A 24,052-nucleotide genomic window follows, 5' to 3' on the forward strand; every position below is an offset into this window, starting at 1 on the left:
AAAATTTCTTCTATGCCTCTTGTGTGGCACATATTTCATTGTTCAATGCCCATAATCCAGATGATAGACCATTTTATCATGCTCCAGACTTCTCCAGTGTTCAATTCATGAGCTCATATGAATTTATCAGTTTTTACTGAGTAATCTAGTTCTTCTATCTGTCTTTTATCTTCAACGCTGTCTTTCACATGATCCACTCTGTGGATGAGGCTTTCAATGCGGTTCCCATGTAGCAAGTTGAGATTGCTGTTCCTAGAGTGACTTCATTTTGCCTTTTCTTCAACAATTCTCTCTTTATTGAATTATGTTTTTAATATGTTTATTGACCTCTTTGTATTATTTATATCCTTGTCTTTCTGTTCTTTGAGTTGTTGAGTAATTAATATTTCTTTGAATTCTGCTTACAGGCCTTTTGCGGTTGTATTTGTTTTGGTCCACTATCGTGTCCTTGGTAAGATCTGGAGGAGACACATGTTCATTACCAGTGTTGGGTTTGTTTCCGTACACTTGGAACAGGTGCAGGATGATTGATAGTATGCAACTGAGAATGATGGTCTGAGCCAGCACTGACAGGAATTTGTGGGTTACCAAACAGAAAAACAAAACTACAAGGCTAGAGAAGGAGTATATTGGGGAGATAATGGGCACATTTCATGGAGGATATATGTGTGTGTGTATGTGTGTGTATGTGTATATATGTTTGAATATATGTATACATATGCATACATGTACCCATAAATGTAAATAATCCTTCATTATAAAGATATTTGAAATTTTCATAAAATTTCATAAAAATATGAATATAATTAATTAACAAAATGAAAAGACAGTATAGCACAAAATACCACCAAACTTTTAGAGAACTATCACCAATACTCTTCAAATTATTCCATAAAATGGGGGTAAAAAGATTATTTCCAAATACTTTTTATGTAGTCACTATTACCCTGATAACAAAATCAACAAAACAAAAGGAGAATTACAGGTCAATCCCTTTGACAAACATAAGCATGAAATTCTCAACCAAATACTCTTAAACCAAATTTAAAAGCACATCAAAAACATTAACTATGATGAACATGTTGGTTTCATCCCAGAGATTCAAGGGTGGTTCAGCATACATTAATCAGTTTAATACACCACATAACTAGAGTTAAGCACCCAAACCACACTTTCACCTCTTTAGATGCAGAAAAGGCTCTGATAACACCTAATTTCCATTCTCACATCTTCCTCAATGACTCAAGGACTCTGACAAAACAGTGAGGCAGAAAGATTGTTAGAACCAGTAGGCGATGGGTGACTGCAAAGAAGTGTCTTACAGACCTGACGGCATCGCTGAATATATGAACTCAGAGTGGTTAAAACAACATAAACAAAACTTTCCAAATCAATCCAGACAAAAATCTCCACATTGATGGGGTTGTTGGGTATAAACTCCAAGATACTTGAGAAGCCATTATAAACTGATAGTCTCTGGTGAAAGAGTCTGGTTTTTGTTTTAAGTATGACCCTTTTATAATTTACCATATCCCATGATTTGTTCCCATAAACAAGAGGAGTTGAGAAGCACACATTGGATTTCACGGGCAGCAAAAATAGAGGAGACATGAAGGTGTGTGAGTAGAGGAGTGGGAATGAATCTGGGAGGATTTGCAGGAGGAAGGTGGAGAATACAATCGTGGTCAAAACTACCTTGCAAGAAATTTTGAAAGTCTTGAAAAATAAAAACACAAAATGCACTGTTTCTGTTATTAAAATTATTTATTTATACCATCATATGGATATATATATATATATATATATATATATATATATATATATATATGGTTATTTTAAAACAGTATTATGGATTTGTCCACAGATCCAGAACAGAAATCAATGTCACTGAAGAGTGGAATAGATCGCAATAAGATTAAAGAGAACCCAGAACGGGTATGTAAATATCATTTAAATTTAAATTTCTTGTTCAGTTATGATTTGTTTTGCTTAGTGACGGTGCATATCACAAACTACAGAATGTTATCATGTATAATAGTAAACTGTGATTCAGTATTTAGTGTTAAAACTTTGATTACGTGTAAGTCATATTTTGCTTAGAATATGGTCACATTGGTAAACTTTTAAAAACATAATTGAACTTTATCCTGGTTATGTCATAAGTAATGCTGTTTCATTTTTAATCTCATCACATGGTTAAAATGTGATTAGGTTGAGTAACATAACAAATCATTTTAAGTTATGGATTCTATAAAATTGGTAGCCTCTTAATTGGATTAGTTGAAAGAGTGAGTCATACCAAGTTAATCAAAATTTGTGGCTTTACAATGCCACTCAGTCATACAAAGGTCACAAACACATTTTCCTTGCAGATTTAGTGTTTCTATTTGAGAAAGATTATAGTCCCAAAATCAACCAAAAAGGCCTGTTAACAAGGTATTTATTCCCTTCCAAAATAAGGCCTTTGTTGCTCAGGCAGATAATTTTATAAATATCATATTTCCATTAAGAAAATATAATCAGACATTTTCCACTACAGATAGTGGAGATATTTCTTGAACTGGGTTTAATAGAGATAGTCTATATGGACACATGCCATTGCATTTCTAGTTTCCAAAGTCTGCCTGTAGACATATCTAATAAGAATGTTCTATGAAAGAGGCCGTGAATTCAAATGGTAGTCAGGAGTGGAAGGGTGGAATGGAAAAAGGAAGGCTGAAATGATGTATAAAGCAGAAACACATGTATTTTATAGACTTTAAAAGTTTTTTCAATGTGTTTCTAATAAATTAAATAAAAATTAAGGAAAAATGAAGTGGTATGTAATATAAAAAGAGGAGGTGGAGGATAGGGAAGGAGGAGGAGGAGGAGGAGGAGGAAGAGGAGGAGGAGGAAAGCGGTCCCTGAGCCAGGTGTTGGGGCATGCCTCAATAGTCCCAGTACTTGGGAGACAAAGAAAACAGGATCTCTCTAAGGATGCAAAGTGAGACTGCAGGGTAAAATCACAGCAAGCATACTGAAAATGTCATAAGGAATCGTATTTCGTATTTTCTTTAAAACCCCTATAATACATATAAGTCTGTGTATAAATACACATATATAGTTCCAAAGAAAATTTCTCATCTGGGTTGATGGTAACTCCCCCAAGAGTCAAAATTCAAGCAGCAGGTATAAGATGCCTTCTTTGATACTACTGCTTTGGTAGCCCACCGCAGCTGTAGTTCCTGTAGCTGATGATATCTTGCATTTCAGACAGGGCTCAGAGGGCCCTGAGCTGACATTAGCTCGAATGCCTCCTTCCTAGGAACAACCAGTCATGGTTGCTTAAAAGGCTTAAAAAGGAAGGAAACCACCAACAGTCTTACCCAGTTATGGTACCTATGAACCTCCGCAACAAAAAGCACAATAATGACAACCCTACAAGTGCAGCAGTGGCACGCCTACCTTGGCAAGAACAAACAGATCTCTTACTAGATGTAAGGTTTGCCCAACAGTAGGAAGACCATGCCTAGCACTGGAAATGTGGTCAACTACTCAAGGCTAATGAAGTCATGGGTCACAGAGAAGGACTTACAACCACCACTTCACCAAAGCAACACAATCCCTCACTGTGTTGTAAACGTTTGTGCTTGTACACACAGGTATCATCCTCACTTCCCATCGGGGACACTTCTCTTTTCAGCAGGCATAGACCACTACAGAAACCACAATCAGTTAAAAGGCAGGGTTGTGGAGCCCAGCCCCAGTGGATACATCTATAAAGCAACTCTTACACCACAGCCTGGCAAACATTTCAGAAGATTATAATAACCAGAGGATCAGGTAGTTTTCAGGGATATTGTGCCTCTTAGTAATGCCAGAAGCTATACTCATAAAGTTTCACCTACATGACTGCCCAAAAACAATAGCAATAGGCATGCCAAAGTGCACAGGATAAACACCAGGATGCCGCATGCGCATTCTAAGAGCTACAGGCAGCTAAGAAATACTGATATTGGGGAAAACTTTGTTCCCAGGGAGGAGGACACCAATTCACTATCCAATGTCAAATGGTCATCCCTGGAAACTTATTACCAGTAACATTATACAGACTGGGCAGGTTACATTTAGAAATATATATGTACGTACACATACCTATAAGTGAATGTAAAAATGAATAATGATAAAAGAGAGCCATGAATTTGAATGAGGCAAAGATGGATATTTAGGAGGGTTTGAAAAGAGGAAAGGGGTGGGTAAATGATAAAAGTATGATCTCAATAAATAAAAGAAATAATTAAAAATAAATAAGAGGACATAAAGATGGGGGAAAGGGGGGTTAGATTTGATACGCATGTGGGGAGAGGGTGGATATTTAAAAGACACTGTAAAAAAATTCTCAATGAACTAACAAAAGATGAGCAAAGGAAATGTGTTTACCAGTCACAATTGACACTGCAACAATCAGTCCGGTACTACATTTTCATAATCCATTCTTTGGCTGAACGACTTTAGAATGTTTCCATTTCCTAGTTATTGTGGACAGGGCAGCTGGGAACATGGCTGGGCAAGTATCTACGGTAGAGGATCTCAAGTCTTTTAGGCATATGCCAAGGAATGGTATAGCTGGGTCATAAGCTAGATTTAATTTTAGATTTTGGAGAATTCTCCACACTGATTTCCAGAACAGCTACACATGTATGTCATGACACCAAGGCCAAACACTGTATTTTTAAATTAATTTATTTCTTTCCCTAATACTCAATGTTTTTTTTTTACCTCTGTGTATATTCTCAATATTTAACCCTCTGTCAGAAGTGTAATTGCTAAAGATTTTCTCATTCTGTACAGCGCTTGTTCATTTGAATGACAGTATCATTCGCTATACAGAAACTTGTGAGTTCCATAAGGAACCACTCATCAATCATTGTTGTTAGTGCCTGTTGTACTGGGTCCTGTTCACAAAGCCCTTGCCTGTGCCTGTAAGTTCAATGATATTTTCTAGTATCTCCTATGTGCTGACAAGTTAAACCCTGACTGCATCAGCTAAGAGTCTCTGCTCTACTGGAAGGACTTGAAAATAGGTTGGGAATGAAAACTTGTTAGTCTTTTAAATACCTATCCACCTGAAGAAAACACATAAGCTGTGTACTCGTGAGCTTCGTCAGATCAAGTCAGCATAAGTACCAGCATGCTGGAGGGGGAGGGCCCATGAGGTATAAACCACGTCTCAGGAGTTGTGGGCAATTGGTGACTGCTGGAGAAGAGTCACTTTTCCTTGGGGACATGTTCCTGAGAGGCCACCCAAGTCCAGGTAAATGGTCCAATACCCACGCAAATACAAGGAACATTAGGCAAACTCACTGGATACAAAAAGCAAAGCCCATCAAGCTGAGAAAGGGAAGTGCTATGGGGGAGGAGTTGAAAGGGAAGGAATGGATCATAAATTTGGTAAAAAATACTCTAGGCATATTTATAGTTTTAAACATTAAAACACCAACAAGGAGAGAAAAAGACTATTTAAAGTAGAGAATCATATGGAAGACTCTAGACAGGGGTGGCAGTTAGAGAACATTGTGAACATGAGCATTCAGCTGAGGTACACATATGCCTGTTAAGGGAACATCAAATAGTGCTGCCCAGTGGGCAGAGTGAATAATAACCAGCATGTGTGACTCAATTGACCCTGAATGCTCATGTTCACAATGAAAACTGTTAATAGGGCTTCCTCAAGACCCAGCTATTCCACTCCTTGGAATATACCCAGAAGATGCTCCAACACACAACAAGAACATTTGCTCAACCATGTTCATAGCGGCCTTATTCATAATAGCCAGAACATGGAAACAGCCTAAGGGTCCCTCAGTAGAAGAATGGATCAAGAAACTGTGCTACATTTACACTATGGAATACTACTCAGCTATTAAAAACAAGGAATTCCCGAAATTTGTGGACAAATGGATTGAAGTAGAAATGATCATAATGAGTGAGTTAACCCAGAAGCAGAAAGAGTCAAATGGTATATACTCACTTATATCTGGACACTAGCCCAAGGGGCATGTCCCATGAAAGTCTTCACTTACCAGAAAAGTAGGATAGAGGGGACTGTAGGTGAGAGAAGCATGGGAGATTGGGAAATAGAAGGATCCAGAGGGTCCTAGAAACCTACAAGAAGAACATTATGATGGGCAGATCTGGGCCCAGGGGTCTTGCTCAAACTATGGCACCAGTCAAGGACTCTACATGTAGTAAACATCAAACCCTGACCCAGATCTAGCCAATGGACAGGACATTCTCCACAGTTGAGTGGAGAGTGGGGTATGACTTTCACATGAACTCTGGTGCCCCATATTTGACCAGGTCCCCTGGATGGGGAGGCCTGGTGGCACTCAGAGGAAGGATAGCAGGCTACCAAGAAGAGACTTGATACCCTATGAGCATATACAGGGGGAGGAGGCCCCCTCATGCACAGTCATAAGGGAGGGGAGTAAGGGGAAAATGGGAGGGAGGGAGGAATGGGAGGATACAAGGGATGGGATAACAATTTAGATGTAATATGAATAAATTAATAAAATATATTTTTTAAAAGTAGGGTTGTTAGCATTTCTGTTTATATAAAAATCAAAACAGGAAATAGGCAAATAAGTGTCAGATGCACTGCAGAGAGGAACTAAAATGTGATATTTTCCATATTAATGATTACTGTGAATTTGGAAATTTTCTGTCAGTCAGGAACCATTTATTCTGGATTTCTATTTTCTACTTGGAGGAAATGTAACGGAAACATTATACTTGGTTGTCCATTTACTGAAAAGAGGCAGCTCCTGCAGGTTCTTTTCATGCCTAGCACTACATAGGACAAGATATGTAACAGACGCAATATCCTATAACCTGTAATTATTATTACTTTTCATGTTTCATGATGTGTTATAGAAATGCCCCTTATAAGAACCTGGACACACGTACATATTTTATAAACTGTCATCTAAAATTATGTGGAAAACAAAGGCAGCTTTCCTGTTCTGTGTTGTGAACATGTTTCCTTTTCATTTTCATAGTGAGGTAGTTCGCCTATTAGTCAAGCAACATGCACATGTGTGCATGAATGTGTGTGTGAATGTGTGTGTGTGTGTGTGTGTGTGTGTGTGTGTGTGTGTGTGTGTGTTTATACCTAGCCATATGCCTTGTTTTGTAGTAAATAGTTAAATTATGTTTAAATTACAATTGCAATAGATTAAAGACATGTAATGTCTTCATACATATAGACACACAAGCACTAACACTTAAAAATAAAATAAGGATGAATTCCATGTGGGATTTTTATTCATGTAGCTCCAGGTATTCTGAGGCAGATTTACAAATCTGTTCATCAGCCTTGGACTCACACTCTAGACCAGGCTAGCCTCGAACTCACAGAGATCCGCCTGCCTTTACCTCCCTGAGTGGAGGGATTAGAGGTGTGCACCAAGATACCTAGCTTCCAATAAGAGGGTTGTAATTAGTCAGTAAAGGAGCTTTTCACATGTGTTTCCTTTTTTGTTTGATTTATTAATTCATTTTACACTCTTAACCGTAGCTCCCCTTTCCTCTCCTCCAAGTCTCACCCTCCCTCCTTCTCATCCTCCTCCTCCTCCCCTGTTCCTCAGAAAAGAGGAGCCCTCCTTACCCACCCACCTCACCCCATCAAGTCACATCAGGACTGAGCATGTCCTCTTCCCCTGTGGTTTCGCAAGGCAGCCCCTTTTAGGGGAAAAGAGCAGGCAACAGAGTCCTGCTAGGGGTCCAGTGATCCTTATATTAGCCACGCAGTTTGCAGTGAAGTGTTCCAGACACGTGTGCAGCCATATCCTGGTGTGTGCATGGGTGCCAGCAACCTGATTGTGGGTGCTCATGCCTGTACAGCAAGTACTCTTACCCCTCCCCAGCCTCCCCAGCTCAGAGAACATGCTTTATTGTAACGTGTTTTAACAGAGTTGGACTGGGAACACTGCAGTGGAGCAAGGATACAATGACACTCCCCCTTCACAGGAGACAATAACGAAGAAAGAAAACCCTGAAAGTGGGCCAGAGGAAGGTAGGAAGTAGGTTTTATACATAGAGAATGTTGGTGTAAAGCCGTCATATGTTCTCTCAGCCAAAGGGTTTACTAGTAACTGCATAGGAAGGTGAAAGGACTAGTGTAGCGGTGAGGAGCCCTGCATGTTGTCAAACTTGAGGGACAGGTAACACAGCGCTAGTCACTATAGGACTCACATTCAAAGCAGTCTCGTACTTGGGAAATGTGAGGAAGTGAAGGAGAGAGAAGAGGAACGGAGGTTGAGAAAGGCAGTGAATGCTGATGATCAAAAGGGGTAATGAGGCGTGCTTGTTCGCTGCCGTCTGGAAAAATGAGAAATGTTCAGGAAGGAAGAGTTCCCAGCACTGAAATCTGAATGGAAGAGCATACTGCCAGATCCCTCATCTTCAGTGCTTGGGGGCAATGATTTGAGGTAGCGGATCATGTAGAGCCCTGTTCCATTTACCCCAGGTAAATATAATTCTAGGTGATCAACCATATACATGTTAGTGTTATGCCGCATGTGTAACTCACAGAGTACTACCTGTAGTCAAAACACAGGATTAGAAAGAAGAGTGACACTGAGTTATATATGGGGAGATCAGGACAGCCATCAAAAATAAGAAGCCTGAGAGAAGAAACCACTTTGAACCAAGGGTTCAAGAGAGGAGATACACTCTATCTTGTTAGCAGACTAAGAATTCTGGGTCCCAATCATCATCACACAAATAACTCTTAGGCTAGCTGCATCCCGCCATTCCGTATCTGTGATGGGCACCTGCTAGGGACGTGAAGCAGGTAAGTGGGGCTGGGGCTTTCTTGTGCTCTTCCCAAGGAGCACAAACATTATTGTTTCCCCGATTCACCATACAGCCCTCCCCATGCTAGTCATCTCAGACCTGGACCTTACATCTTAAAAGAGACCTTGTTTGAGGCATCTGGCAGCAAGGGTGGTCTTGCAGCTCTGACTTAAGACTGGTCCTCAAGGCTCCTGGGCTCCTAGTTTTTTTCTGCCCATTTCCCATAGACCCAGTGTGGGGGCATGTCTTTGGTGAGGGTTTTGCTCAATGTGTTTCTTCTTGCATTTTAAAAAAGATTTTATTTATTATGTATACAGTATGATCAGATCACATTATAGATGGCTGTGAGCCACCATGCGGTTGCTGGGAATTGAACTCGGGACCTCTGGAAGAGCAGTCAGTGCTCTTAACCACTGACCCATCTCTCCAGCTCCTTTTCTCGCATTCTAATTGAATCTTTATGACCAAGGCACTGGTATGTGAACTCCTTTTCAGGAACTTTAAGCCCTTGACATAACTGTAATATCAATATTGTGTCAATATTGACTGCTCTGGGGGTGCTGTGGACAGCAATAGCGGGCAAGAGCCCGCTAGCTCAGTGGGTAATGCAGCCTAGGCAAGCCTTGTATTGGGGTTGTTTGTCACCTGCAATAGCCAGGGTCAGAACATTGGGATGCTGAGCCAGCAAGACTCCTGTACCAGCCAGGCCTGCTAAATATTGCTCACAAGGTGTCCCACCCCTTTCCCCCTAAAGCAGGGGCCATAGAAATGAGGGAAGAAAATGAAGAAGCAGCTAAGGAAGTCTGAAAACCCAGTCCTCCCTAAGCTCTAAGAGAATTCAAAGCAAGGACAAATAGATTCTTGAACAGAGCTTGCTTCTCATGAAGTCACTATTGAGTAGTTGGGGGTTATGAGAGGAATGTTATCCAGCCTCAAAGATGAACGGGGCTACGCTGTTCATCTTTATTCCTGTGAGATCCTCCTTGCCTGAAGTTAGCTGTAGGCAGAACCCAAAGAGGAGCCTCTTTTATGTGGAGAAACCCAGGCAGTCTAACATCCTTACTAATGTGACCTTAGAGTCAGGAGTCCTCTAGAGAAAATGAGGCCATGAAGCTGTGCCTGCAAGGGCTAGTAGGAGCTACTCAGATTCTGAATGCTGGGAAGGGCTTTGTGGCTGGTGGGACAGCTTTTGTATAAAAAAAAAAAAAAGAAGAAGAGAGGCAAGAGTTGCGCTGCAGTGTGGGAAGGCCTAACAAGCAACTGCAAAAAGGTGCTGTGGAGAAGGCTGGCCTGCTTCTAGGTGTTAAGATAGGTGGCAAGGGGGAGGGAAGGAAATGGGGGGGGCATACAAGAGTGGAGGGAGGGATTAGCAAAATGGATCTGAGAGGCAAAGTGGAGTAGGGATGGTAGGAAGAGGAGGATGCTGAGAAGCTGTCTCAGGTTTCTGGTGCAGGATACAGGGTTGATGGACCTGGGAAAGGACAGAGGGTCCTGGTGATGAAACCCACCTCTGGTATGTGTAGCGCTGGGCAGAGCTAGGCTGTGACAACAGGTAGCCACATGAAGAAGCCTGCGGTGACCAGATCTCAGGGAGGGGGGCAAAGCTGCAGAGAGTAGTAGACCTCTGGGTCCAGGGAAAAGGGGCATTGAGATCAGCTGGGAAGGTGCCCAACTGGATGGTGAAGGGAGAGTAGGTAGTAAAAGCAAAGTGGCAGAACCCTGGAAGGCAGAGAGAAAGAAGTCAAGGGACGCTAATGCGGAAGCAGTGATGTGGTCTCACGTGAAACCTGGTGGAACGAGACCCTCCCTCCCTTGCCAACCGAGAGGACAAGCCTGCATGTCACTGAGTTCCTGACCTGGAATCAGCACCACAAGAAGCCTTGGGAGACTTTCGTCTCAGAAGAGAAAAATCCAGGGCTGAACTTGACACAAGTGTTTGTACCAACCTTTCCTAGATCAAAGGAGCAAGATGCCTGAGCTGTGTCCCGTCACACGTGACACCCTAGCCTTGCAGTCTTGCCGTGCTTATCTCACATGTTCCTCATAAAGAATGCTATCGGGATCCCTATGTGCTGACAGCTACTGCCCCAGAGGCAATGCCCACAGGGCATAGCCAGCCTCTCAAGATACTCAGAGAAGGTAGTTCATCCACGTTGTTGCCATATGCTGGCATCACCCCTGTACACTTCAGCAGGCAGATGGTCCTCCCACTTTACAGACCAAGTCCTGCTTCCATATGCCTCCAACCTGCTTTCCTCCTGATAGCATTTCAGAGAATGGCTCAAGTGCCCGTTAGGGTGAGAGAGAGACAAGTGAAAATTCTGAACCTTCCTTTGACGCAAACAATGGACCTCCACAGTAGCAACTGCCGGCTACTTGTCACTACAGTGTGGCCATGTCCACCTCCCCAGCTCTCCTGTGCATCCCGGCTTCATTTGAGTGGCTGCCTCACACTGTAGCCATGGCGAGCATTGGGTCCTAGTTCTCTCCTCGCCCATCCTTGCTTCCCAGGCTTGGAAAGTTCTTGAAAGAGCCTCATTAGACCTGATCTACCTGTAACCAGCTGCCTCTGGCTGCTCCTGTAAGCACATGTCACCTTATGATTGCTAAACGGACAGTCTCCTTTCCATACTCTGCAATGATGCTATGTTGCTATGATGAAACCTTCCTTAAAGTTCTTGTTTCTGGGGACATAGACACCTGCTCTGAGCTTCAACAGTTCTAAACCTTCTGTCCCCGTTAAACCTAGAGGGCAGGGGTTGTGCCCTCATCAATATGCCTGGCCCTGAGCCTGCGAGCATTAAAGAGGAGTGGCGAATGTAGACAACACATGCCTGGAGGTAGGCTTTGAAAAATGCGTTGATAAAGATTCTTTTCCAAACTGGGGTATACACGGCTGGACTAAGTACTGCACCCTTGGCCATAGTTACTCATATTGCATCATAAAAACACGTCTCTGATATATCCAGGAGGACGCTAAGCCATTCTAGGGGAGGAGGAGAGGGAAGGTAGGCAGAAGTGGATAGTTGGCTATAATACACTTGGATGCTTTCATATTGACCCACCTAGATGGTAGAAGTTTGGCTCAGCTTTTCAGCTGAATAACTAAGGCCCACAAAAGTGTGGATTCTGAAAGCCTTAAAGTTAGCAAACAGAACTTGTTTCATTGTCTCTTCTCAATTGTATAGAATAGTAACTAATAGCTTCTTTTTCCTGAATCTTTCTGAAGGTACTGGCCCTTTGTTGAAGACCTAAACCAGTGTTCTAAGGTTAAGCTCAGAGGCCCCATCATCGGTACATGTTTAAGAAGTTACCACTGCGGACTCAAGCCATCTCAGTGTTTAAAAATATACCTTTTAGGACCTGGGGGTCAGGTGATTTTTTGTTTATTGAGTTGCCTATCTTTACTAGAGGGTAAGGTCACCCAATGCTTAAGTGTTTCTCTGAACCCATTTGTTTTGTTTTGTTTTGTTTTGTTGTTTGTTTGTTTGCTTGGTTTTTTTTAGGTGTGGAAGTTAATTTTTTTATTTTATTAATTTATTCTTATTACATCTCAATAGTTATCCCATCCCTTGTATCCTCCCATTCCTCCCTCCCTCCCATTTTCCCCTTACTCCCCTCCCCTATGACTGTAACTAGAGGGGACTTCCTCTCCCTTTATATGCTCATAGGGTATCAAGTCTCTTCTTGGTAGCCTGCTATCCTTCCTCTGAGTGCCACCAGGTCTCCCCATGCAGGGGACGTGGTCAAATATGAGGCATCAGAGTACATGTGAAAGTCATACCCCACTCTCCACTCAACTGTGGAGAATGTCCTGTCCATTGGCTAGATCTGGGTAGGGGTTTGAAGTTTACGACCTGTATTGTCCTTGGCTGGAGCCATAGTTTGAGTGGGACCCCTGGGCCCAAATCTGCCTATCATAATGTTCTTCTTGTAGGTTTCTAGGACCCTCTGGATCCTTCTACTTTGCTATTCTCCCATGCTTCTGTCATCTAGAGCCCCAATAGGATGTCCTCCCTTCTGTCCCAGTTTCCTGGTAAGTGAAGGCTTCCATGGGACATGCCCCTTGGGCTAGTGTCCAGATATAAGTGAGTATATACCATTTGACTCTTTCTGCTTCTGGGTTAACTCACTCATTATGATCATTTCTACTTCAATCCATTTGTCCACAAATTTCGGGAATTCCTTGTTTTTAATAGCTGAGTAGTATTCCATAGTGTAAATGTAGCACAGTTTCTTGATCCATTCTTCTACTGAGGGACCCTTAGGCTGTTTCCATGATCTGGCTATTATGAATAAGGCTGCTATGAACATGGTTGAGCAAATGTTCTTGTTGTGTGCTGGAGCATCTTCTGGGTATATTCCAAGGACTGGAATAGCTGGGTCTTGAGGAAGCCCTATTCCCACCTGAATCCATTTGTTACATGAGCCCATGTGAAGAAGCCACTTCTCTGATTTGTGCATCATGTTAGAGCATCACTGAGAACCGTTGTCAGAGACTTGAGTGAGGTGACTCCATACTTAAGAAGTGTTCTCTCTCTCTCTCTCTCTCTCTCTCTCTCTCTCTCTCTCTCTCTCTCTCCCTCCCTCCCTCCTTCCCTCCCTCCCTCTCTCTCTCTCTCTCTCTCTCTCTCTCTCTCCCTCCCTCCCTCCTTCCCTCCCTCCCTCTCTCTCTCTCTCTCTCTCTCTCTCTCTCTCTCTCTAGGTCTGATCAGCCCACTTTTAGATGTAGACTCACTGCATCTCTGGACTATATCAGATAAACCCTCTCTTCATTGTATCTCTTTAAATGCTCAAAAACAAACAGTAATGCCATATCACACCGTGAAACACGCTGTATAATCAGAACTTCAGGGTTTAAATTCTTAATTGGTCACTGACCAGTGATAATAGACTTTACCTTTCTTATCTATGCTGGATTTCTTCTTTTTACCATATTTTGAAGACATTAGTTACCTCATAGGACTGTTATGGGGCTTTTTTCATGTGAGTTTAACACATGTGGTTAGAATAATGCATGTTAACTGCATAGTAGGCCCTGAGAACATATTTACTGCTGCTTAGACTTTTAAAAGTTTGTCATATTTGGACTTCCGGACTTACATGTCACTTTAGTGCACTTAAAATTTGTTTTTTATTGAAAAATTTTATCTTTCTGTCTTATTTATACTCTGAGGGTTTTATACTCGTGTTCAATGTATCCCAGTCCTATCTGCTCCCAGCTTCCCCTTCCAAAACTCCTGGATTTGCTTCAGCACCTTCCTTCCCTCTTGTTCTGTGACTCACTGGGTCTCAGTGATGTGGACTATAACACTGACTGGTCTTGTGCCTTTAATATAATTCTTAGGAGGTGAAATTATTAATATATTGATGCCAAACCACACTCAATCCATGTGTGTCTTTCTTTTGGGGGGATCATAAAGAATCAAATCTTATACTTCATATTTTAAGCATGGCAACATTTTTCTTTACAATTTTATAGCAGACAATTCCACCCGCAAACCACCCCACCACCACCACCACCACCACCACTACCACCACCTCCACCTCCACCACCACCACCAGCAGCAGAAACAGCAGCAGCAACAAGAACAAAGCTTTTCTTATCAAGACTGAGAGCACCCCAGGTCTTTGAGTGTTATGCACAGATATTTAGAAAAAATTTTTCCAGCAAGACCATTAGCAAAATGACAGCAGTGGGTCCTACTCTAATCCCAGAGTTTTGTAAAGGATAATAAGGTTCCAGAATGGTTCTGGGGTTCAAAGAAGGAGGTTATCACAGTCAGTATCCTCCCCTCTCCCCAAACTCCTCTCTTGTTCCTCTGCTTCCCTAGTCTGAATCTCCACAGCTCAAGAGCCCTAGAGTCAGAGGAGTGGGAAGAGGCCCTAGCTGGCCAGTGCATAGGACAGGATGTCATATTTGGAGCAAGGCTAGACATGCTGCAATGCCACCTGACAAAGGCATGAATCCCCTGTTGGGCAGGACCTGCAGGGCAAGGGGAGGCTGAAGCTAGAATAAGCAAAGCTGTCCTGGGGCCTCCTTCATGAATGTCTAGCATCCCCTGGCAGCTGATAGGGTAGCAGTCACCCCAGGATGCTGAGTCTGCCTACTTCATGTCCTTCCCCAAGGACAGACTGCCATTATGCCAAGTCTGAGCCTGGCTCAGGTTTTGGAGTCTCCAATGCACCTCTCAGGATGCCATTGTGGAATCCAGGAGACAAGTAGAGCCAATGTTCAGTCCACTTCTGCCACCATCTTTGCCGACCTGGTGATGCAGAAAGCCCCTGCTGATTTCTCATGAAGCTTTCTAATTGCAACAAGCTGAGGTATAAGTATGGTCCCTCCACCCAAACCCTCTCCTGTCCACTTCCCTCCTGTCCCTTATGCCCTTCCTGCTCAGTTCTGAGGATCTGGTGGAGACCATCAGTGCTGCCTATAAAGAAGAGCCTTGAGAAAGAAGAAAAAGCCCAAAGGCAGTTTCTTCCAGAGCTGCAGTGTGACCAAGATCAGCAGAGACAGACCTCTTTGCAGTCACCTTGACCAAGAGTGCCTGGTGAGAGGACTGGATCTTCATGGCCTGGGCTTCACATAGGACCCATGGCCCCCCAGACCAGGTGCCTGCCAGTCTCTGTGCTTTAAGACTGTGTAGCCCTGTATCCAGAGGATCTAAGTTGAGGTGAAAAGGCCAGAGCTGCTCCATAGGATCACGTGGGCAAGTTCCCTGTCACAGCTTTCAGACCTCTTCATGACTGATTCCGTGCCTCTAATTTCTTTCAGTGACTGAAGAGAAATGTTTGTCTCCAGTTTAAATGGTGAATTGTCTGTTTCTCTTCATCCATGTTCATTGTTTACTTTATATATTTATTGTCATCTTAGCTAATAGGACTTTTTGGCAACAAATACTGTTGTAAGAACTGTTCTGGCATCACTACATGGATTTGGACATGATGCTTTCTATGTGTACATTCACCTCAAATATATTGGCTTCTTTCATATTTTCTATGTTTATTTTAGACTATGTTAATGTTCATATTATAGATATTTCTTATTTTCAATATCATTCCCTTACAAGTGAAGAACATATTTGGCTTATTTCAACCCATTTAAATGTTGCACAGCTTGTTTCTTTACCCAATATGCTTTATTCTGAAGAATTTGTTACAGAAATTTGAAAAATAGTATAGTCTCAGGGAAGTATTGCATATGTGTCTGTTAGCGCTCTGTTTAATATTCACATTGTCTTTGACTGGCATTATACTTATTGTTTGGGTCACACTTTATTTTCTACTTACCTATTAGGGAGTGGACTTTGCTGTTCTTCAGGCTAACCTTGAACTCCTGACTCATTATTGTCACACCGTACCCTCCTCTTTTTCAATTGATAAAATATTTTTATAGATTTGATAATTTCATTTTCATGACTAGAGTATCCTATAGAGACAGCATATTTTATCTGATGGTATTCTATGTTTTGAAAGAATGATTTATGTACTTGATATAATTACTGATGCTATCATATTTATGGCTTGTATTTGCTGTTTGGTTTTCTGTGTTTTCAAATTTAGGTCTGTAGAGACTGGAAAGGGCTCGGCAGCCGTGAGAGCTTGATGCACTGCAGAGGACTTCTGTGTAGTCCCAGCACCCACACACTTAGACTCAGAACTTCTCATCTGTCCAGTTATGTCCAACGCTGTCTTCTAACTTCCCCAATCATCAGGCAAACACATGGTGCATTCACATACATACAGGCAAACATTCATATGCATAAAGCTTTAAGAAATTACATATATTAGTGAATACTAGATCCTATATATTTATTTTTAATTAATTAATTATAAATTATTCACATTACATCCCGATTGTTATCCCTGAGCATATATCTTTATATTCCCACCCTCCCAACCTCTTCCACCCTATTTCCCTCCCGTAGACCTCTGACGGGTGTGGGGTCGTCCTCCCCCACTGTCTGACCATAGCCTGTCAGGTCTCATCCAGATAGCCTGCATGCCTTTCCTCTGTGTGCCTGCATGGTCTCCCCCCAAGGGGAGGTGATCAATTGGGAGCCCCAGAGTCTGTGTCTGAGGCAGCCCCTGCTCCCTCCCAGTGGTGGAGCATGCGCTGTCATTGCACATCGCTGAATGGAGGGTGCAGGTTCTCCATGTGCAGTGTCCTTGGTAGGTGCAGCAGTGTGTGCAGCCCCCATGGCCTAGGTCCTGAGTCCTTGTTGGTCTCCTTATGGGGTTCCTGCTTTTATTTTTTTCCTATTTTCACTTAGGACTATATATATATATATTTTACTTTATTAATTTATTCTTGTTACATCTCAATGGTTATCCCATCCCTTGTATCCTCCCATTCTTCCCTCCCTCCCATTTCCCCCTTATTCCCCTCCCCTATGACCGTTCCTGAGGGGGATTACCTCCCCCTGTAAATGTTCATAGGGTATCAAGTCTCTTCTTGGTAACCTGCTGTCCTTCCTCTGAGTGCCACCAGGTCTCCCCCTCCAGGGGACATGGTCAAAGTTGAGGCACCAGAGTATGTGAGAAAGTAATATCCCACTCTCCACTCTACTGTGGAGAGTGTTCTGTCCATTGTCTAGATCTGGGTAGGGGTTTAAGGTTTACCGCCTGTATTGTCCTTGGCTGGTGCCTTAGTTTGAGCGGGACCCCTGTGCCCAAATCTGCCTATCATAGTGTTCTACTTGTAGGCTTCTAGGACCCTCTGGGTCCTTCTACTTTGCCATTCTCCCATGCTTCTCTCATCTAGAGTCCCACTAGAATGTCCTCCCCTCTGTCTCAGTTTCCTGGTAAGTGAAGGCTTTCGTGGGACATGCCCCTTGGGCTAATATGCAGATATAAGTGAGTATATACCATTTGACTCTTTCTGCTTCTGGGTTAACTCACTCATTATGATCATTTCTAGCTCAATCCATTTATCCACAAATTTCAGGAATTCCTTGTTTTTAATAGCTGAGTAGTATTCCATAGTGTATATGTACCACAGTTTCTTTATCCATTCTTCTACTGATGGACCCTTAGGCTGTTTCCATGATCTGGCTATTATGAATAAGGCTGCTATGAACATGGTTGAGCAAATGTTCTTGTTGTGTGCTGGAGCATCTTCTGGGTATATTCCAAGGAGTGGAATAGCTGGGTCTTGAGGAAGCCCTATTCCCATTTTTCTGAGATAGCACCAGATAGATTTCCAAAGTGGTTGTACTAGTTTGCATTCCCACCAGCAATGAAGGAGTGTTCCTCTCTCCCCACATCCTCGCCAGCATGTGGTGTCGCTTGAATTTTTGATCTTAGCCATTCTGATGGGTGTAAGATGGAATCTCAGAGTTGTTTTGATTTGCATTTCCCTGATGATTAAGGAGGTTGAGCATTTCTTTAAGTGTTTCTCAGCCATTAGATATTCCTCTGTTGAGAATTCTCTGTTTAATTCCAAGCCCCATTTCTCAATTGGGTTATTTGGTTTGGTGGTGTTTAATTTCTTGAGCTCTTTATATATAATTTGGATATTAGACCTTTGTCAGATGTAGGGTTGGTGAAGATCTTTTCCCAGTTTGTAGGTTGTCGCTTTGTTCTCTTGACAGTGTCTCCTGCCTTACAGAAGCTTCTCAGCCTCATGAGGTCCCATTTATTAATTGTTGACATTAATGCCTGGGCTGTTGGTGTTCTGTTCAGGAAGTTGTCTCCTGTGCCAATATGTTCCAGGCTCTTCTCCACTTTTTCTTCTAAGTGACTTAGTGTCTCTGGTTTTATGTTGAGGTCTTTAATCCACTTGGATTTGAGTTTTGTACAAGGTGACAAATATGGGTCCAGTTTCATTTTTTTACACATAGACATCCAGTTTTCAGACTTATGAAGACTAATATTTTATCAACAAATTTCATTATACTAGATGTTAAATTCCTTTGCAGGTTTTATATAAATAATGTTGTTTATTATTGTTGTCTCGAGAGATCAGCAAGATTGAAATGCCTTTCACAGAGGGGAAGGCTATGCCAATACTCTCCTAGAGCTGACGGCTTACTATCTGGATTGTCTTCTCTTCACAGAGCATTTCCTGGGAAAGAAAAAAAACATTTTCTCCAATAGAGTGACATTGGTTCTATCAATTACTCCAGGGCAGGCCTCCTGTTCAGCATAGAATACATGGCATAGTTTTGTGAGTTTGCTTTTATTTGGTTACAGATTGAGGGTTTTTAATCATGTTTGGGTATTGTTTTTTAGGTAGTGAAGCAGTTGTATTTTATTTTGTTTTTTGAGAAAGAACTGAAAGTTTGGTGGGTAGATAATGAAAAACTATGTTCAAAATACAATTTTAAAGTTGTTTTTAAACATGAGAAGTAAAAAAGGCAAAGGCAGACATTCTCCTGAGATTCATGGTGCCTAATAGTCTTTTTTGGACTATATTTAACAAAGCAATAGATGTATTCTAAATGTTTGGTTATACCACCATAATTTCTGAGAGAGAATGAAGCATATTTCTTCATTTGCTTACTTAGTATCTTTTAGAATAAAATCAAGGTTAATTATATCTATCATAAATATTGTACCGTCTTCCATTATAGATGTTACTGTAGTATTATTCTTATTAAATTTTATCTGTGTGCAGTCTTTTCTTGTGTTCCTGCTTCCTTTCTTTTGTGTGTGTGTGTGTGTGTGTAGTTTTTCTAATGTTTGTGGATTTTGTAATGTTTGTACATGTGTGTGTGCTTCTGTCTCTGTGTCTTTCTCTGTCTCTCCATCTCCGTCTCTGTCTCTGTCTCCCTCTGTCTCTCTCTCTCTCTCTCTCTCTTTTAATTTTTATTAATTTATTCATATTACATCTCAATGGTTATCCCATCCCTTGTATCCTCCCATTCTTCCCTCCCTCCCATTTTCCCCTTACTGCTCTCCCCTATGACTTTGACTAGAGGGGACTTCCTCCCCCTTTATATGCTCATAGGGTATCAAGTCTCTTCTTGGTAGCCTATTTTCCTTCCTCTGAGTGCCACCAGGTCTCCCCATCCAGGGGACGTAGTCAAATATGAGGCACCAGAGGACGTGTGAAAGTCATAACCCACTCTCCACTCAACTGTGGAGATTGTCGTGTCCATTGGCTAGATCTGGGTAGGGGTTTGAAGTTTACGACCTGTATTGTCCTTGGCTGGTGCCATAGTTTGAGCAGGACCCCTAGGAACAAATCTGCCTATCATAATGTTCTTCTTGTAGGTTTCTAGGACCCTCTGGATCCTTCTATTTTGCCATTCTCCTATGCTTCTCTCATCTAGAGTCCCAATAGGATGTCTTTGTTTTTCTTTCTTGATGTCAAGTCAGACTTGCTATGATGAAAGCCTTCCATCAGGTCTTGCTCCCTTTGAAAAAAGTCTTTGTTATAACGAGTCTTTAAAAGTATATGAAGAAGTAATTTTAAGCAAGCATGTCAAGTAAACTGGAAAAATACTAAATATAAGTCACACTGAGTCTGAAATGGGGCACATAAGGGGCTCACTTGAGGAAAGGAAATTTGAAGAAGTTGTGATGTGCACTATTCTGTTTGCGATAATTTTCTCCAATGAGGACCTAAAGAAATTGATTTTTATATCTGTGTTGCTCAAGTGCCTCAGACGCTTCGGCACTAGCTAACTGAACTAATATAAGCTTAATTTAAAGAATTTCATGATTATAAGTTCCTCTTAAGCTTTGAAATACATTTGTTTGGAATCATATCACAAATATATACACTTCTGATTGTATTTTGTAATGTTCTTTGAAATAAATTACTTTTCACAATAACCACTTGTGTGATTTTTGTGTGTGTTGGTCAAGTCTTGCAACTCAGGGCCTCAGACATCCTAGGAATATGCTGTACCACTTAGCAATACCCTTGCCCTATGAAATCAATGTCTAGTACTTCTAGACTGGAAAATTGAGGTGAAAAGACACCAATTAGACAATGATGACGTGATCATCATGACGGTGGCTCAGGAGGTGCAACCCCTCTCTCTGGAATGATTATCAGTTAAGAGCTGTTAAGTGAAGGAGTGTCATTTCCTAAGTGCTGAAGCCTCTGCTCCAGGGAGGAACCCTGTAGAGCTCTAGCAGGACACACAGTAAATTCCTCAGGTTACACACACACATGGCATGAAGTAAAAGAGTGAAGTTGGGGGAAGGGTTTTCAGGGAGAAAGGGTGAATGAAAGAGGGGAAATTGGGGTAAAGAGAGAATACATTGCATTATATGAATTATGAAATGAAACAAAGGTATTTTGAAAATAAAATGTAGGAATAGAGAGTGTACAGAACAAAATATAAATTGACTTAGTCGGTAGAATTCCCTTGGAAAGACAGACGCTGGCTATGTGAGCTCAGGTTGTCCTGAAACTCAGGACATGGAACATGATCTGACTTCCGTGACTCCACCTCTGCTGCCCTGGACCACAGGAGAACACAGCCAGACTTGGCCCACTGATTACACTTCTGTGTAGAGTAGCATCGGTCAGCAGAGCTAATGAGATAAAGGCAGGAAGCCTCTTCGATTGCCCAGCATTTGGTCTCTGGATGCAGGAAGACCAGGCCATGCTCAGTTGCAGAGGGACTGCAAGGCCAGCTTGAGCTGGGTGAGACCAATCAGAGGAGGAAAGGCCAGCAGAGCCAGGTGCAGCTCTGGTTCTCAAGGCAGCACAGGGAAGAGTGAGCATCCCAAGCACAGGGCAGGGATGCCCAGGAGACCCACCGGGATGAGGGTTTCTCTTAGTAGTGCAAGCCCAGGCCTTGGCTCATGAAGCGCTGCTTTCTTTAGCCTCCAGGGAGACATTACAGAACTTTATAGGAAGGCGTCAGCAGCTTGTGGACCTGGTGACACTGCCTTGGCCACCTCCACCCAGCATGGAGGACAGGGTACCCTTCAAAAAGTGCACAGCTGGCTCTCACTGGAAGTGAATCAAGGGGCTGGGTGTTCATGGTAGCTGCCACCTCATAGGGAACTGAAGGACGAGGCTTCTGGAACTCCAGAAACAACAGGAGTAAGTAACAAGTGAGGGTCTCTTGTCCCTACACAGTGTCCCCAGGGGAACAGCAGTGCTTATCTATCAGGAGAGACTGTAGGTTAGCTGATGCAGTAGATCACTGACGAGACTGCAGCTCCATCCTTGTCATCCAGATGCTGGAAGCTGGAGTTGCCCATGAGCTCCAGCTGTGCAAGATGCTGCCCCTGTTTTCCTTGGCTGTGAGGAGAAGCGCACACACACGGGTCCCAGGTAGCAGGGTAGGTCAGCGTGAGAACAATCGTGATGTGCTTCCAGAGTGACACGGCAGCCGTCCAGGGCATGATGTCCTGCCTCCCACGCATGTTGGACACCTTGGCACTGACTGTGGAAGGGCCTAACTGGGGAGGAACCTTGAGTGGAATAGTGGTGCAAGATCCAGCTGTGTGAGTGCAACACGGACAGTGCAGGCATTACCCTGAGCCGATTGGGTGATTCATAGGGTTACACCTGGTGTCAGAGGCCATAGAAGATGTGCAGCAAGTTGGGCTTGGGAATGAGCACCACAGTGTTTACACTAAGGTGAACAGAAACCCTGAGGCTCTCCTGTAATGCAAGTGTTTACCATGGTCTGTGAGAATGTTCCAGAGCAGTTCACAGTTTGAGAAGCTCAGTAAAGCAGCATGCTAGCTCAGTGAGTGCTTGCATCTTGGCTGCCAGGCCAAGACCACTGCCAGCCTCCCCTCAAGGGATCAAGGTGTTTTGTGTCAAACCAAGTTTTAAATAGTTTGAAGAAAGATTTCCTAGATAATCTATGCCTTCGAAAGCCAAGCAAATTCCCAGTATTTTCAGGGAAATGTAAAGTGTTAGAGATTCCTGGGAAATAGGCCAAGGCAGAGGTCCTTCATCAGCTGAGGTCATAGAGAAAAAGTCACAGCATTACATGACAGTAGTTGAGTCTCTCAGTTCATGCCCATTACACCTCTGCAACGCTCTTTCACTGTCACCTAAAACACGAACAGAATGGTGGCAATCATCCCACATACAATCCTTCTGCACTGCTAAAACTCAAAAGAAAAGACTATTAAGCAATGCAGATGTCTAAAGGAGCAGCAGAGACAAAATTATAATTATGCACACTAAACAGGATCCGGGAGTTTTCACTGAACATCCCTGTATGCATGAGAAGTGATTATTCATATTAATTCTGTGGAAACATTAGCGGCTGTTTCCAATGACCACATGGAGCAAACCTCCTTAGATCCTAGTGAGTCCCATAAACCAATTCCCACAGAGATGGGCAATGCCTTCCCAGCACCAACCTAAACGATCTACAACACCATTTAGGAAGTCCACATATTTACTCTTTTGTCACCTATCCTTTGTTCATTATTTGTAAACATAACTTAAATTCCAGAAATACATAGAATCAGATTTCAGGATTTTTAATACAGCTTTGGGTACAAATATTGAGTTTTACAGATGTTTCGCATGTTGTATGCACTTAACATGCACACTGGTAGGAAAACATATTTTACATACTAACAAAATGGCTGACTTGTACATGAAAGTACCACATACATAGGCTTTCTCACTTCCATGCCTTGCTGCAGTGGGAAGGGATCAAACCAGGAAGTGCCCAGTCTGCTCACAGTCTTTGGCATGAGGCTGAATCTCTGCATGGATCAGTTCTGTAGGAGTGTTAAACATTCCCAGGGGCGATGTAGCCAACTGCACCTGAGCTCACATAGTGCACTCTTCCGCCTGGGTCTCTGTTGTAGATTCTCCTCCCAGCAGACCTGCTTTACCTAGCTCCTTCGTGTGCTTGCCTGCCTGTGTTTCTCCTCCGGTTCCCTCCCTTGTTTCCCACATCAATGCATCTGTGGCTTCCTAGAACCCCTTTCAGATGAACGTCAGCAACTCTTTCCATCCTGCAGCATCGGGTCCTCTTCCGTGTCCTCAAGTTAAACCCTGTCCTCTTCTGAGTGTGAAATTCTCCACACAAGCTTATGGGTTTGAGTCCTTGAGTCTTCCTGTAGCTCTGACTTGGAGGCTCTCTAGGAGCTGCTGTCTGACTACAGGACGTAAGGCACCAGGGAAAGGTTTGCAGGCTGTAGCCAGTTGCCGACTCTGGTCCCGTCACTCCCCTGCATCCATGAGGAGACCTTAGCTTCCTCATGCTACAGAGTGAGCTTTCCACCTGTCAACCTGGCCTGCCATGATAGGTTGTGCCCCGTGAACTGT

General features: G+C 42.7%; 1 protein-coding gene across 2 annotated transcripts in view; it reads left to right on the forward strand.

The window, feature by feature from the left end:
- LOC311597707 (uncharacterized protein) overlaps positions 1-12,204 on the forward strand; it is a 36,603-nt gene extending 24,399 nt beyond the window's left edge. For both annotated transcript variants that reach the window (XM_084781991.1, XM_084781992.1), the window contains exons 9-10: positions 7,951-8,053; positions 12,065-12,204. In XM_084781991.1, the coding sequence (XP_084638117.1) occupies positions 7,951-8,053; positions 12,065-12,090 (129 nt within the window). In that variant the 3' untranslated portion in view covers positions 12,091-12,204. The remainder of the gene's footprint in view (positions 1-7,950; positions 8,054-12,064) is intronic.
- Positions 12,205-24,052: the final 11,848 nt, after the last annotated feature.

This window comes from Acomys minous (genome assembly GCF_964271855.1).
Source record: "Acomys minous genome assembly, chromosome: 5".
NCBI lineage: Eukaryota > Metazoa > Chordata > Mammalia > Rodentia > Muridae > Acomys > Acomys minous.